The 14,895-nt window shown below is 33.3% G+C and overlaps 1 protein-coding gene across 1 annotated transcript in view; it reads right to left on the reverse strand.

Moving 5' to 3' along the window:
- The window catches only part of LMBRD1 (LMBR1 domain containing 1), a gene marked incomplete at both ends in the record, with an annotated part of 110,633 nt that overhangs the window by 42,694 nt on the left and 53,044 nt on the right, over positions 1–14,895 (reverse strand). The window contains 3 exons of the mRNA XM_080699980.1: positions 1,752–1,877; positions 9,103–9,176; positions 13,185–13,273. Coding sequence (XP_080556106.1) covers positions 1,752–1,877; positions 9,103–9,176; positions 13,185–13,273 — 289 coding nt within the window. The remainder of the gene's footprint in view (positions 1–1,751; positions 1,878–9,102; positions 9,177–13,184; positions 13,274–14,895) is intronic.

Below are 14,895 nucleotides of genomic sequence, written 5' to 3' on the forward strand. Positions count from 1 at the left end.
TCCTTATTATTTTGTAGGTTGTGCTATTCTGAATGAAATAATTCTCTTTCATCCTCCAATTGGTTAACAGTTGATATAGGTTTGTATATAGGCATCTTGAAGAACTCTTATTAGTTATATTAGTCAGTTGGTTTTTTTGTCTTAGTAAATCTATACACAGCAAAGATTGTGTTCCTCTTTTTCTCCCATCCTGCCAATGTTTTACCTACTTTCCTTCTTTTCTAAGATCTCTAAGAATATGCTAAGGAACGGAAATGATACTTAAGTCATTGTCCTTTATCTGACCTTGATGGAAATGTTCCTTTCACTATGAAAGCATAGTGCTCATTAGAGACTTCCTTTGTTCAGTATTTTTTCCTCTGAATTGGGTAAGATTTCTTTTGCACTTTTTAAAAATATATCTAAAAATCCACATTTACCAAGTATTTTTTGGCATCTGTTAAAATGTTATATTTCTCATTTAATTTCAATATATCGAAATACTTTAACATAATGTATCATCTTTGTTTTTCTGAGATAAACCGATCCTGAATCATTATGAAATAATCTTTTGTTACAGCATAGGTTTTGAATTGCTAGTACTTTATATATCTGTCTCTATCTTCATATGAAATAGTATATATGTATGGTTTTCTTTTTGTCTACTATTATTGTCTGATTTCTTTAATAGGATCACACTGGCTTAGAATAATTTAGAAAGCTTGTCATTTTTTCTATACTCTTTTTCTTTCTTTTTTTGTGGTACTGGCAAATGAACCCAAGGACATTCTACTTCTGAGCTATACCCTCAGACCCTTTTTTTTTTTTTTTTGGTGGGTCTGGGGATGGAACCCAAAGGCATTCGACCACCAAGCTACACCTCCTGCCCTATTTTTCATTCTTTATTTTGAAACAGGGTCTTACTAAGTTGCAGAGGGCCTCAGTAAGTAGTTGAGGTTGTCCATGAACCGCGATCCGCCAGTCTCAGCCTCCAGAATGCTGGGATTACAAGAATGCACCACTACGCCCGGCCACCCTCACCCCTTTTTTACTTTGCTTTGAAACAGGATCTCACTGGAACTATAGGTGTTTGCCGCCATGACCAGTTTCCTATACTCTCTAAGATTTCTGTATTATTTGAAGGGGATAAAACAAAAAAAAAAACTTTCACTGCATTTTTAGAAGTACATTAATTAGCAAGTGATTGGCAAGTGGTTACATATAATCTTTGCCTTGTTCGACTAAATATATAAAGCTTAAACGTAAGTGATATAGTAAAATATGCTAACCAGGAACTCATGTGGTGCCACATGCCTATAAATCCCAGTATTTAGGAGCTAGAGACAGGATAAAGGTTTTGAGAACAGCCCCTTGGCAACCTAGTGAGATCCTATTTCAAAATCAAAACTAAAAATGGTTAGGTATACTGTTCAGAGGTAGAATGACCCTTGATTCAATCCCTAGTACCACACACACAATCACAAATATGCTACACATAGAATCAGAGTAATTGAAAACTAGCAAGGCCTTGATTGTAAAAAAGCAGAAGTTTTATTTTTCAGTTATTAGAACACAGAAATTATAAAACTACCAATGTCCTACATTACACAGATGATAAATTTTGAAAATAGAAACATAGTTCTTAAAGGATTTGTTGCAAAAAATTCAAGCAATGTAAACAATAATGGGTATGCCAATGACAAAAATCACATCAAAAAGTTTGAAGATAAAGAAATTTTATGCTTCCTATTTACAACAAAGCACCAACTCACTTTTGATTTAATTGTCTGAATATGCTGCTCCACTTCTTCAATGTCTTCAGTGTTTTCTAAACGTTCATAAGCAGCACTTCTAGTTCCTTTTATTAGGTTTAAAGGTAATGCCGACATGCCATAGGCCTGAAAAAAAGAAAATTCAAGTGTGTTTTAATAAAGATATTTTAAACAAACTCACAAATTTCGAGTAAAAACTGCTCTGTTGAGTAGTAATTTGAGAGTGAGCAGTTGTAAAAAAAAAACCACAGTGAATGAAACACGTGGTACACAGGAGCGTATCATGATTACACTACTTCATAATTGTCTTACTTATTTTATACTTCATTTACATAGCTATGTTTATGACACTATTTCTCAAGAGACAAGTTGCACATTTAACATAAATATAATACTTTATCAAAGTAATGTTACAACCGCTCTTGGCAGGCCAATCAAGTTAAGATTATATAAATCAACAAAAGATTATAAACTTATCTTTTATAAAAATAAAAACAATTTTTTCAAGTACATATAGTTAATCTTTGGAAAAAATATTTTAATATATATGGAACTTGATTAGCAGATCAATTATCTATATGTGCAGCTTATTTATATGTACATATTTATAGCTAATTTTTTTTTGGTGGTACTGGGGGTCCTGGAAACCCTTCTACCTGCGGGCTACACTCCCAGACCTTTTTTATACTTTTTTATTTGGAAATAGGGTCTCTTAAGCCAGTGCGGATGGCTTCAAACCTGCGTGATCCTCCTGTCTCCACCTCCCAAGCATGGGGATTACAAGCATGTGCCCCCACACCCAGCTTTATAGCTAATTTTTAAGAGGTATTTTAAATATTTTCCCAAAAAATAATTTTTAACTATTAGTCATCATTAAGAATAAACATTTTTGCCGGGTGTGGTGGTGCATGCTTATAATCCCTGCACTTGGGAGGAGGAGACAGGTGATTCACACAGGTTTGACACCAGCCTCACTGGCTTAAGAGACTCTGTATCCAAATAAAAATATAAAATAGGTCTGGGAGTGTAGCCCGCAGGTAGAAGGGTTTCCAGGAACCCCAGTACCATGCAAAAAAAATAAAAAATAAAAAAATAAACAAACATTTTAAGCTGGATACAATAGAGCATGCCTATAATTCCAGGACTTGGGAGGTTGAGATAGAAGGATGGCAAGTTGAAAGCCAGCCTCAGCAACCAAGTGAAACACTTTGTCAAAATAGAAGAAGGCCCCTGGTCAACCCCCAGTAGCCCTCCCCAAGATAAACAGATTATATATACAATTTAATTCCATATTCCAGTCTTAAAATGTTAATTTGTATTATAACCATGAACATAATAGTCAATGACAATTGCCATGTGGTCAATATTCAGAATCTTTATTGATGTAAATTCTTAGAAGAAAGTTGCTAACTTTCACCTCCTATTCCAACAATAGGCTCTGAAGCAGATGTAAAATTTTATCTATTTTTTTTTTCTTTTTTCTTCTGAACCCACAACCAAACTTTTTTATCCAGTTTCTCCTGAAATTAGGTAGGGCTAGTGAGGTTGAGTTCAGGACTGTGAATGTGGGCAGACGGATAAATGCCGATTTTTAGGGTTCGCTCCATGCTAGGTTGGCTGGATCTGAAGCTGATAGTGTGCTAATTTCAGCCTCTCAAGGACAATTTGTTCATCTATTTGTTCATCTAACTCATTAGCCCAAATTTTAGGAGAGACTGGGTAGAGAAGTTTGGTTGTGGGCTCAGAAAAAAAAAAAAAGATGCAAATACATATAACTATATGTATGTATATATGTATATATGTGTATATATATATATATATGTATTAAGTATATATAATTCTGATAACATATCAGAATCCAGGTAAGATTGAAAAGTTGCCAGTTTTCAACGAGAGGTAGAATTTAGTCTTGTGAATAGACTCCAATTAATGTACTACCAACTTATTAACCTTATCTCATATATCAAAATTGTTCACAATTCTTAAAACACTCCAATTTTATACTACCCCATGTTTTGTCCAGCATCTAAACTTGAATATATGCAGTGCCATCATCATTTGACTACCTTCTCACCCTACGTCTTAGCAAATTTCAATGCCATTCAGGTCTCAGTTTAATTATACCACATGTCAGAAACATTCCCTGATTTTAAATGTCCCTTGCTTATAATATATAACAACTTATATTTACCATTACTGGTTTTCTTTTTTCATTAGATCTCCCAAACTAATCAAATTTCTGAGCCAGTTAATTACTCAACAACTACAATAAACTATTTGGTATGTTAGGACTAGGTCCCAATTATTTTTATTCTACCTTTAAAAAATAAACATTTATTAATAAAATAATTATTCTAAAAAGGCAATATTAAAATCTGTTAAGAAGCTGGGCGTGGTGGTACACGCTTGTAATCCCCGTGCTTGGGAGGCAGAGACAGGAGGTTTATGCAGGTTCGAAGCCAGCCTCACTGGCTTAGGAGACCCTGTTTCCAAATAAAAATATAGTGTAGCCCAGAGAAGGGTTTCCAGGAACCTCATTACCAAAAAAAAAAAAAAAAAAATCTATTAAGAAGAGAGAGCTCTTAATTCATTTCATTTCCCTGCATGAAAGTAATACATTTGTTAGAAGACCTGGAGAATATTACATTAAGTGAGATTAGCCAAACACAGAAAGAGAAAGGACATATGTTTTCTCTAATATGCTCAAGTTAGGGAATATTAGGGATTCCAGCAGGACTCCAGGTAATGGAGGGAAAATCTAAGAAAAGCCAGAAACGAGGGACAGAAGAGGAAGAAGGCTGAGGTTAATTATGATGTGAGGCTATAGTGCACCAATAAAATAAAAAAAAAAAGAAAATGAATCTCTTCCCATACAAAAAAAAAATTAAAGTATTTTAACCAAGTAGTAAAAAAAAAAAAAAAAGCAAAACAGAATTCCTGAGTAACTTAATAAATTTTAGAAAATAGAAATATATTCATGGTAGCAACTTGTGGGTAAAATAAGACCAGAACACAAGACCTTTTTCTGTATTTTTTAAATTGTTTTAAAACAGCAAATAAAAGAAATTATTATTTGGTCACCAAGTATTTAACTTGTTTTTAGAGTGCATGTTTAAGTTACAATCATTATCAGAAATTTAACTACAATATTTAGATTTTTTAATATGCTTGAAATAAACATTTAAGAAACATTAAGGTCATTATATAACAGCCTTTTAAATTTAACCTCAGACTTCTTTTAAAAAAATGTACAAAACCAAAATTTTACTGCTTACTACTGCCCTCTAGTGAATTTATGGGAAATCAACCAGGCTAAAAAGAGATTGCAGTTTAAAAGATTAATCAAAAATGCTTAATTTTGTTTTGACTTCAAAAAGTAAATCAACAAAAATGTTTGTAAATAATATATACAACCTACAAGTATTTATGTTGTATTAAATTTTTCAGATTAGAAGAGCATCTTTTGTGTATCTCTCAAAATTTCATCTAAAGAATGATGTTTTTCAACTAACTCCTAAGCCGTGGATTGCTACAAAAGATCAACACCCAGCACTATTTGTAGACAGAATAAGTATCTTCCAACTTAAAAAAAAAATCTATTATTCAAAAACATACATGCTGTTACAACTAGTGAAATAATTAACCAGTACTCAAGACTTTCCTTTTAGCATATATTGATTCAAGGACACATATACATACACACCTATAACTTCATGTTGAAATGTGTATATATATATATATATATATATTATATATATATATAATATATATAATATATATACATATAATATATATATATTATCTTTACATTTAACATCAGTAAAATTTGGATACATTTCAACATGAAGTTAGAGTCATTAGCTAAGTAGAATAGACCAAACAAATTTACAGATTTGGTATCTTAGCAGCTTCAAAGTAAATCCCAGAGACAAAAGTACAGCACTTTCGATAGTACAAAAGACACTATTGTACAGAAAAACTGAACATTAAAAACCAGTTCAAAAAGTGATTCAGAGCCGGCGTGGTGGCACACGCTTGTTGTAATCCCAACACTTGGGAGGCTGAGACAGGAAGATGGCGCAGGTTCGAAGCCAGCCTCGGCTACGTAGTGTGGCTTTCAGCAATTCAGTGAGGCCCTGTTTCCAAATAAAGTATAAAATAGGTCTACCTAGAGGTAGAAAAGCCCCTGGGTTCCACCCCCAGTAACACACACACACACACACACACACACAGTGATTCAGAATTCTCACATTCAAAATGTAAAGTTTTAGGAATACCTTTCCCATTTATTTTATTCATCTTTTCCTTGTAACATATGCAAATAATTGATATGATGCTCATAAAGAATCTATATAAGTCCAAAAAATTTCTCTCACTAATTGTAGAATAAAAGTTATCATTGATTAGAAAACATTGGCAGTGTTTTTTCCTTAAAATATATAAAATAATGATGCATCTTACAACTAACTGGTGGCACAGACTCAAAGAAATATGGTGGCACAGACTCAAAGAAATATGGTATCACATAGAAAGGACAAAACTGACTTTTAAACGGGATTTCTGATTCTAGATACTATTGAGAACCACTGTGCCACTGCATCCAGGGCTGTGGACTAAAAGTCTGTGCCCTCCTCCTCAAATTCATGCTGGAGCTAATCCCCAGTATGGTATTTGAAAGTGAAGCCTTTGGGGGGTAATTAAATCATGAAGGTAGATCCCAGGACAAACAGAAGAGTGTTTACTTCCTCTCTCTCTCTCTGTTCTCTACCAATGAAAAACCATGAGTAAACAGCCAATCAGGAAGTGGACCCCGCCAGACAACCAATTTACTGGCACTTTGATGTTATACTTCCCAGCTTCCAGACTGTCAGAAATAAATGTTTGTTGTTTAAGCTATCCAGCCTAAGGTATATTTGTTATAGCCACACAACTTAAGAAAAACTTTTGATGAGCACAAACACAAAACATTAAATGGTTTATTTCTATATTTGAATCTTTAAATTATCAATTTTCTTTAATATATACTAATTTGTTTTATATTAAATGTACATAAATTAGGATAATATTTATTTATAATTCATAAACAACTTGGAGGACACATTTGAAGCTTTACTACTGACATGGTATGTAATAAAATGATTAGCTATTTCTGCCTTTATAAGTGCTTCACTGGCCCATAAAATATATTTTGCATGAAAACATCATTTTTCAACCTTTCCCCACTTGGTGGCACCAAAAAAATTAAAATATCAACATAGATATTTGTGCTTAGAAGTTTCACTTTCTTAAATTTGAAAAGTACCAGATTCCTTTTCAGTTTAGGTTTAAAACAATAAGCAACCTAATATACTGTTTGATATTTTTCTTCTAAATCTGAGTGTTCAATCTTTTGGCTATTCCTTAGGAAATGATACAGTGGTCAGAATCTAAGTAAAATTTAAATAATCAACTAGTTTCCAAGTTAATAATACATATCTTAGAAATCCACATTTGACTGACAAAGTACAGAACATCTCAATACAAAACACTAGTTACAAACTTTGTAACAGATGTGTGTGTGTGTGTGTGTGTGTGTGTGTGTGTGTGTGTGTGTGTGTTACTGGAGATGGAACCCAGAGGCTTTCTACCTCTGAGTTAAACTCCCAGACCCATTTTACATTTTGTTTGGAAACAGGGTCTAAGTTGCTGAGAGCCTCAGTAAGTAGCTAAGGCTGGTTTCCAACTTATGCAATCCTCCAGTCTCACCCTCCCAAGTACTGGGATTACAAGTGTGCACCACCATGCCCAGCTTAAAAGACATGATTTTACACTGAATTAATTTCTTCTGTTCAGGGAGCTCTAAGTATTCCTCTCCTACTTTGGGTACATTAGTTCAAGTTAAACTCCCACACCTCATGGATATGTACCACAACCCTTTTCATGCTGTGCCAGATAAACAGCCCTATTTTCAACCTTTTTAATAATAATAAGAAAATTTTGTATCCCAACTTTAAATAAATATACTATTATCTACTTATTTACAAAAACACTTCTATCTGTAAATAGCTGAATTTTAATTAACTTTTATTAAATTTTGCATAAGCTTTCAATTAGTTTTTATTAAAGTTTTTGAGTCATTATTGGCCTATAAAGATAGAAAAATAAAGACAGAGAAATGAGGGATCTGATGAGAAATTTTGTAACACTCCCATGCAGTAGATACTATTATTATTTCCTATTCCTATTTAATGGGGAAGACACTGACCTAGGAAAGTTTAAAGAAAAACTCCCTATCAGCATAATAAGTCAGTTGCAGAATAGTAACTAGAATTCCAGCTCTAACTCCTAATGTGTTTTTAATTTGTGGTTGCTTCTTAAAATACAACTAATGTGCTATATATACTATGAGATGGGAGAATAATCGCCCACTGATATCAGATGGCAAATTTCTTATGTATTAATACATAAAAACAGAAAAGCGGCAATTGATAATAAAACTGAGTATCCATATAAGCACCTGAAATATAATAAAATGTATGTCTTCTAGGCTTCTTTTATTATACATTATGACACACGAATGATCATGCAACAAAACTAGGTTCTGCTATTATACTAAGAGATATTTTAGTATAATATCTTTTTCTTTTATGTCTAAAGGAAGACATATTGGGAAAATATCCCAAAATGTTTTGCTTATCAACAGTATTTTCCTTCTTTGCAAAAAGCAAGAATGCTCTAAACATAAGATTCATTAATCTGAAAAGGCTCCAGATAATTTTAATACTGATTTTCCAACTCTTGGGGGGAGGTAAGAAAAAACAAATTATTAATTTCTTTTCCCTCTATAATTTGAGCAAAAGACTCAAGGAACAATCTGCAAATAAGTCTGTCAGTTACTTATAATTCACACTTTGCTGCTTCCAGGAAAAACAGAAAAATAAAAAAAGTGTTATAGATTATAATATTAGACCCTACATACTAAAAAATATCAAGCCATATAAAATACCTCATTTGAAAAGCCCCATGTCCCCAAGTTAAGATAAATTTATGGAATCAGTAACAGGCCTTAATCTATAGTTCAGAGTTCTAGCTGCTTATGCATCACTAAAATTATTATTCTATAACTGTATAATAATTACATTATTGTATCTACTTTCCAGGTTTAAGTTATAAAATTGCTTCTGAATATTAAATTTCATAAATGCGCATAAAATGATTATGTCTAAACAGTTAAAAGTTTATCATCCTCTTAAGTGAAAAAAAATTGAAGAAAGAATAAAGAAGAATAACAAGTTGAATAGATTACTAAGGTAAAAAGTTGGCATATGGAGTGCTTCTTTAATTTTAACTCAATTATCACCATTACACTTACTGTATAAGTTATAGCTGCCAGCATCCCAATCAAGGTCAGAGAGCTAATAGAAAACGACAGTGCAGCTAAGCCATCTGTGAAGAAGGAGAACTGTGTTAAAATGTACGTACATATGATTCAAATGTTTATAGGCAGCAAATCAATATAAATGTAAGGAATTAGATTCCTTATTCAAAAATAAAACAAGTATTCATGTATTCAGGAGTAAAACAAGTACCACATGCTAGAGTGCTAACTCAAAGTGTGAAAAGAGGTTTTAAAAAGCGCTTCACAAACTGATTTACAAAGGATCTTTCAGACTAAACTTTTTGTTCCTTCATCTCTTAGAATTAAGAGGAAAGTACTGTTTAATTATTGGGCCTAAATACTGATCCGCAAAATAAAAGATGCTCAAAAGGTAATAAAGATTGCCCAACCTTTCTCAATGGCATACCCGGAGTGACAGCAACACACAGGAAAGCTATTGACCTTGATGAGTTTTCCCTTCTTTCTTGAATCTTCTTACAGGTCTTGTTGTTTTGATTTTTACTTAATTATCAAATATGTTTTTAATATATAGCCTAAAGCTAAAATATTTTCCCTCCATGAATTGGGAATTGAACCGAGGGGCACTCTATCACTGAGCTATATCAGGATCCTTTTTATTTTTGAGACAGGATCTTATTAAGTTGCCCAGCCTGGCCTCAAACTTGACATTCTTCTGCCTTAGCCTCCTGAGTAGTTGGGATTACAAGTGTATGTTACAGGTTACAGGTGTGTGTCTGGCTTAAAGATTCTAGAGTTTACTTCACTTTTTAACTTGAGCATAATCGCTTGCCAACTGTCAGAAAAATAAAAGCAAACACAAACAGAAAATAGATTTAAATTTAAAACCAAAAAGAAAATATATTAATATGTTGAACTTAGAACTTTACTTAAAGGGAGGTCATAACTGAGGAGCTTGGAGAGGAACATATATCAAATTACATAAAGAATACTATGAAAATTTGACTACTACTTAATGGGAGTAATAATTTTTCTATTGGGCTTGTACTGATTTATTTTAAATGCAGCTCCTGAGAGGCCAAATACACTGTTTTAATTAAACTAATGTAATAACATTTATATTTTCATGAATATTAACTATAATGATATATCTGTTTCATATAACATATAAACAAAACATATTATTAACAAATTCACAATTTACACAAGGAAATTTTTAAGCCTTAAGTTTTAAAAATTACATCTTATTAAGTCAAAGACATTTTGATGTTATTATTTTCTTATAACACAAGTATCAAGAGAAGATATTGACACCACTAATACAAGTCTGGCATCTGGCTGATAGCAACTTAAAGTTACTATTATTTATAAAATATTTACTGATGAGTATATATTATGCTTATATAATAGAGATAGAATAAAAACTGTTTTGGAGTTGATGAAGTATTGTGCTAATATATCAAAAGGCTTAACAGTGGTACTTTTGACGGGGGATGATAGTAACTTAAATAGGCACACTGAGGAAATGTCTGGGTGATGATGTGTTCTATATCTTAACTGCAATCAGTTAAACTGATTACATCCATGTATGCATAAGATATAGTATTTTATTGCCGTTAAATAATACATTTTAAAAAAATCAAATATTCTTGGTGCCTAAAAAAGTCAGAGAGGTGGTATGGGGAAAATGAAATTAATTACTAAAAATAACTGGGTGACTATTTTGGATCTAGGAAGATAGCATATTTAAGGTGAAATTACTTTAAAATATGATATTTAAGATATAAGACAAACTGGGCGTGGTGGCACATACCAATCCCAGCATTTGAGAGGCTGAGACAGGAGGATCGCAGTTCGTGGACAGCCTCAGCTACTACTTAGTGAGGCCCTTTGCAACTCAGTGAGACCCTGTTTCAAAATAAATAATAAAAAATAATGCTGAGGTGTAGTTTGAGGGTGGAATGCCCCTGGGTTCCATCCCCAGTACTGAAAAAAATAAAAGATATGAGACAAAATAAAATTGAGACTATTAAAAGAATGAGATTATAACAATGATAATAATGCTTCCTTTATAACAATGGGTCAAGTTATACCAATATTCAAGGAGTAGTACAATTTATGAAATAATGTTTAGGGAGAAGAGTACTCAAAAACTTGAAGAAAGCCGGGCATGGTGGCGCATGCTTGTAATCCAGCATTCGGGAGGCTGAAACCAGAGGATCGCGGTTCACTAACAGCCTCAGCTACTTAGTGAGGCCCTGTTTCTAAATAAATTCTAAGTAAAAAAAAAAAAAAAAAAAAAAAAAAAAATAGGGCAGGGGATGTGGCTTGGAGGTCAAATGCCCCTGGGTTCCATCCCCAGACCCGAAAAAAAAAAAAAAAAAAAAAACGCAAAAAAACCTTGAAGTTAACTGCAAGAAAAGAAGCTATTTCTCAGCAGTTAAGATCAAGGTGCATAAATCCTGACAATTCATTAATAGTAGGTACCATCTGCTATTCTTATTCTTGCTGGTATCAGCAAGATATTAATGGACCACATTTTACTAGATAAAGTCCTAAGTAAAACACAAGAAAATTAGAAAGCTATACAGAAGATTCCAAGATACAATTTAATCATTATTTAATATTCTATCTGGGTAAAAAGCAAGAAATGTGGGCCAAAGAATATACAGTACCTATTAGCATAAATACTCATAAAAGATATAAAAATTTTTAGTGTGTGTGAATGGGGGAGAAGAGGCACTGGGGATGGACCCAGGAGCATTCTACCTCTGAACTATACCCCCAAGCCCTTTGTTTTGAAACAATGTTTCATTAGGTTGATAAAGCTGTCTTGAACTTTGCCATCCTCCTGCCTCAGCTTCCCAATTACTGAGATTACAGGTGTGCATCACCATGCCGAGCTCAATATAATGTTTATAAAAATAATTATTCTAGGTTCCTCTGAAAATGAAGCTATTCCCAATGGACTTAAAATTTTGAGTAATAGTGTACACATTTTTAACTTCTAACATTTTTTAGTGGCAAAGATATTTTCCAGTGAGTAAGCAATTCTCTTAACCTAAACCCTCAACTTACCTATTTATTTTCCTTTAAAAACCTAGGTTACATGAATTAAGAACTTCTGGAAAAACAAAGTCAAAAGGTTTTCGTGAGACAGTTTTATAATAAAACATTATTTAATTCATGCAATCCCTTTTATATCCTGTGCAAAAGATTACTTCATCTCAGATAATAATATACCTATCTACTACCAAGTAAAATTTTAAAATAAAAGTCAGCTAGGCATGGTAGTGCTTGTCTGTAATTCCAGTACTTGAGAGACAAGAGGATAGCAGATTTAAGACCGGCCTCAGCAAATTAGCAAGATCCTGTTTCAAAATGTGGCTAGCCGGGGGTGTAGCTCAGGGGTAAAAAGTCCCTGGGTTCAAAAACTCAGTATGTATGTATGTATGTATGTATGTATGTATGTATGTATGTATGTCTCTCTCTCTCTCTTTCTCTCTCTCTCTCTCTCTCTCTCTCTCTCTCTCTCTCTCACACACACACACACACACACACACACACACACACCCCGCATGCAGGCACACCAGTGCATTTCTTTAGTATATTATTCTATACTATCCTGAGTTAAAGATCATACAGAAATTATAAGACTCTTACTGCTAAAAATTTTCTTTTTCATGGTAATTTAATGCAGAAGTCAAGAAACTAATGGCTTTAACAACACAAAGCTCTTAATTTACATAGCGGAATGTATTAAGAAAAGCAATGTGGAGTTAAATTCTTAACTGGTAAAAATTGTTTACTTTCCTAAAGTCAGAAAATATGAATTACTATGGAGATTTTAAAGAATACTCACATGCATGGTGGCACACATTTGTAATCCTAGTACTTGGGAGGCTGAGACAGGAGGATTGCAGGTTCTTGGCTAGCCTCAAAGAACTTGGAGGCCCTTCACAACTTAGTGAAATCCGGTTTCAAGATAAAGAATTAAAAAAAAAAAAATAGGGCTGGGGATATAGTTCAGAGGTAAAATGCCTCTGGGTTCAATCCCCAGTAATGGAAAAAAAAAAAAAAAAAGAGAGAATACTTACGACTACTGCCAAGTTCTTCAAACAGGAACTTCACCTTTTCCCACTCTGTGGAATTTTTGTTACTTGGAACATTCAATGGGACAAAGGCACTAAAAATGAGAAAAATACATTATTACTATTTTTATATCTTTCAAGAGTCTGCCTAAGAAAAATAATGAAAATTCTGTTTACTTTTTCATCCATAACTGAAGGGGTCTATCAAAATATCAGAGAATGATGTTCTTAGAAATTTCTCCTAGAACTTACATTGAGAGAAAAATGAAAAATAAAAAAGGTTGCTTTATTACCTATATATTATAAACAAAAAGATAATCAAGTGATAAAATTAACGAGCTAGATATCTCTTAGATCATGCATGTGAAAAATCAAATAGGAAGGCATAAAGTAACTCGAATACTACCTCTTTCCCAATCTAATTTTAATTATAAGCAAAGCAGTAAATCTAAAAATGGATACTTTTGTGTGTGTGAGTGTGGTACTAGGCATGAACCCAAAGGCATTCTACAGCCAATATACACCTCCAACCCAACTTTTTATTCTATTTTTTTTTTTTTTTTTTTTTGCAGTACCAGGGATGGAACCCAGGGGCATTCTACCTCTGAGCAACACCCCCCAGCCCTAGTATTTTTGTTTGTTTTGTTTTGTTTTGCAGTACTGAGGATAGAACCCAGGGGCATTCTACCCTCAAGCTACACCCCCAGCCCTATTTTTTTTTTTTAATTCTTTATTTTGAAACAGGGTCTCACTGAATTGCAGAAGGCCTCACTGAGGCTGTCCTTGAACCGTACCATGACCCTCCTGTCTCAGCCTCCCAAAGGCTGGGATTACAAGCACATGCCACCATGCCTGGCTTCTTTGTATTTTTGAAACAGGGTCTCACTGAGTTGTGAAGGGCCTTGTTTAGAAGCTGAAGCTGTCCAGGAATCGCAATCCTCTGGTCTCAGCCTCCTGAATGCTGGGATTACAAGAGTGCGCCACTAAGCCTGGCTTATTCTTTACTTTGAAACAGGGTCACAATAAGTTGCAGAGGGTCTCATTAAGTAGCTGAGGCAGGCCATGAGCCCCAATCCTCCTATCTCAGCTTCCCAAGTACTAGGATTCCAAATGAGTGCCACTATGCCCAGCTATCTATCCACTTTTATAAAAAGAAAATACTGGATGGATTCAACAATGTATTAAGGTATCAGTTTTTGCAAGGTTTTCAATGGAAACAAATTATTCTAAAATTTTATTTTTAATTATAAAAATCTTTTCTCTTTGGTATTACCAATAATTCTTTAAAAAGATGAATGGGAAGAACATATAGAGGTATTAAAATATATAACTATTCACGCTGACTCAGTTTAATACACTTTAATCTTAGAGACTTAATTCTGACCATTTAAAAAGAAAAACAACTATTTAAAGAAATACAGCAACAATGTAAAACATTTCATTATTTCATTACTGGCCACCTTAATATAAAATAAAACAAATAAAAGCAATGAGGCAGAATAAAACATTTTACATACAAATGGTCATTATATACATGAAAAAGTAGTCATTACATTAGCAATCAGGGAGATGCAAATCCAAACTACACTGAGATTCCATCTACCTCAGTCATAATGGCAATCATCAAAAAGTCAAAAAACAATGTTGGCAAGGATGTAGGGAAATTCAAACTCTTCTACATTGTTGGTGAGAGTGCAAACTAGTTCAGCAGCTATGA

This window comes from Muscardinus avellanarius (genome assembly GCF_963383645.1).
Source record: "Muscardinus avellanarius genome assembly, chromosome: 8".
NCBI classification, from domain to species: Eukaryota; Metazoa; Chordata; class Mammalia; order Rodentia; family Gliridae; genus Muscardinus; species Muscardinus avellanarius.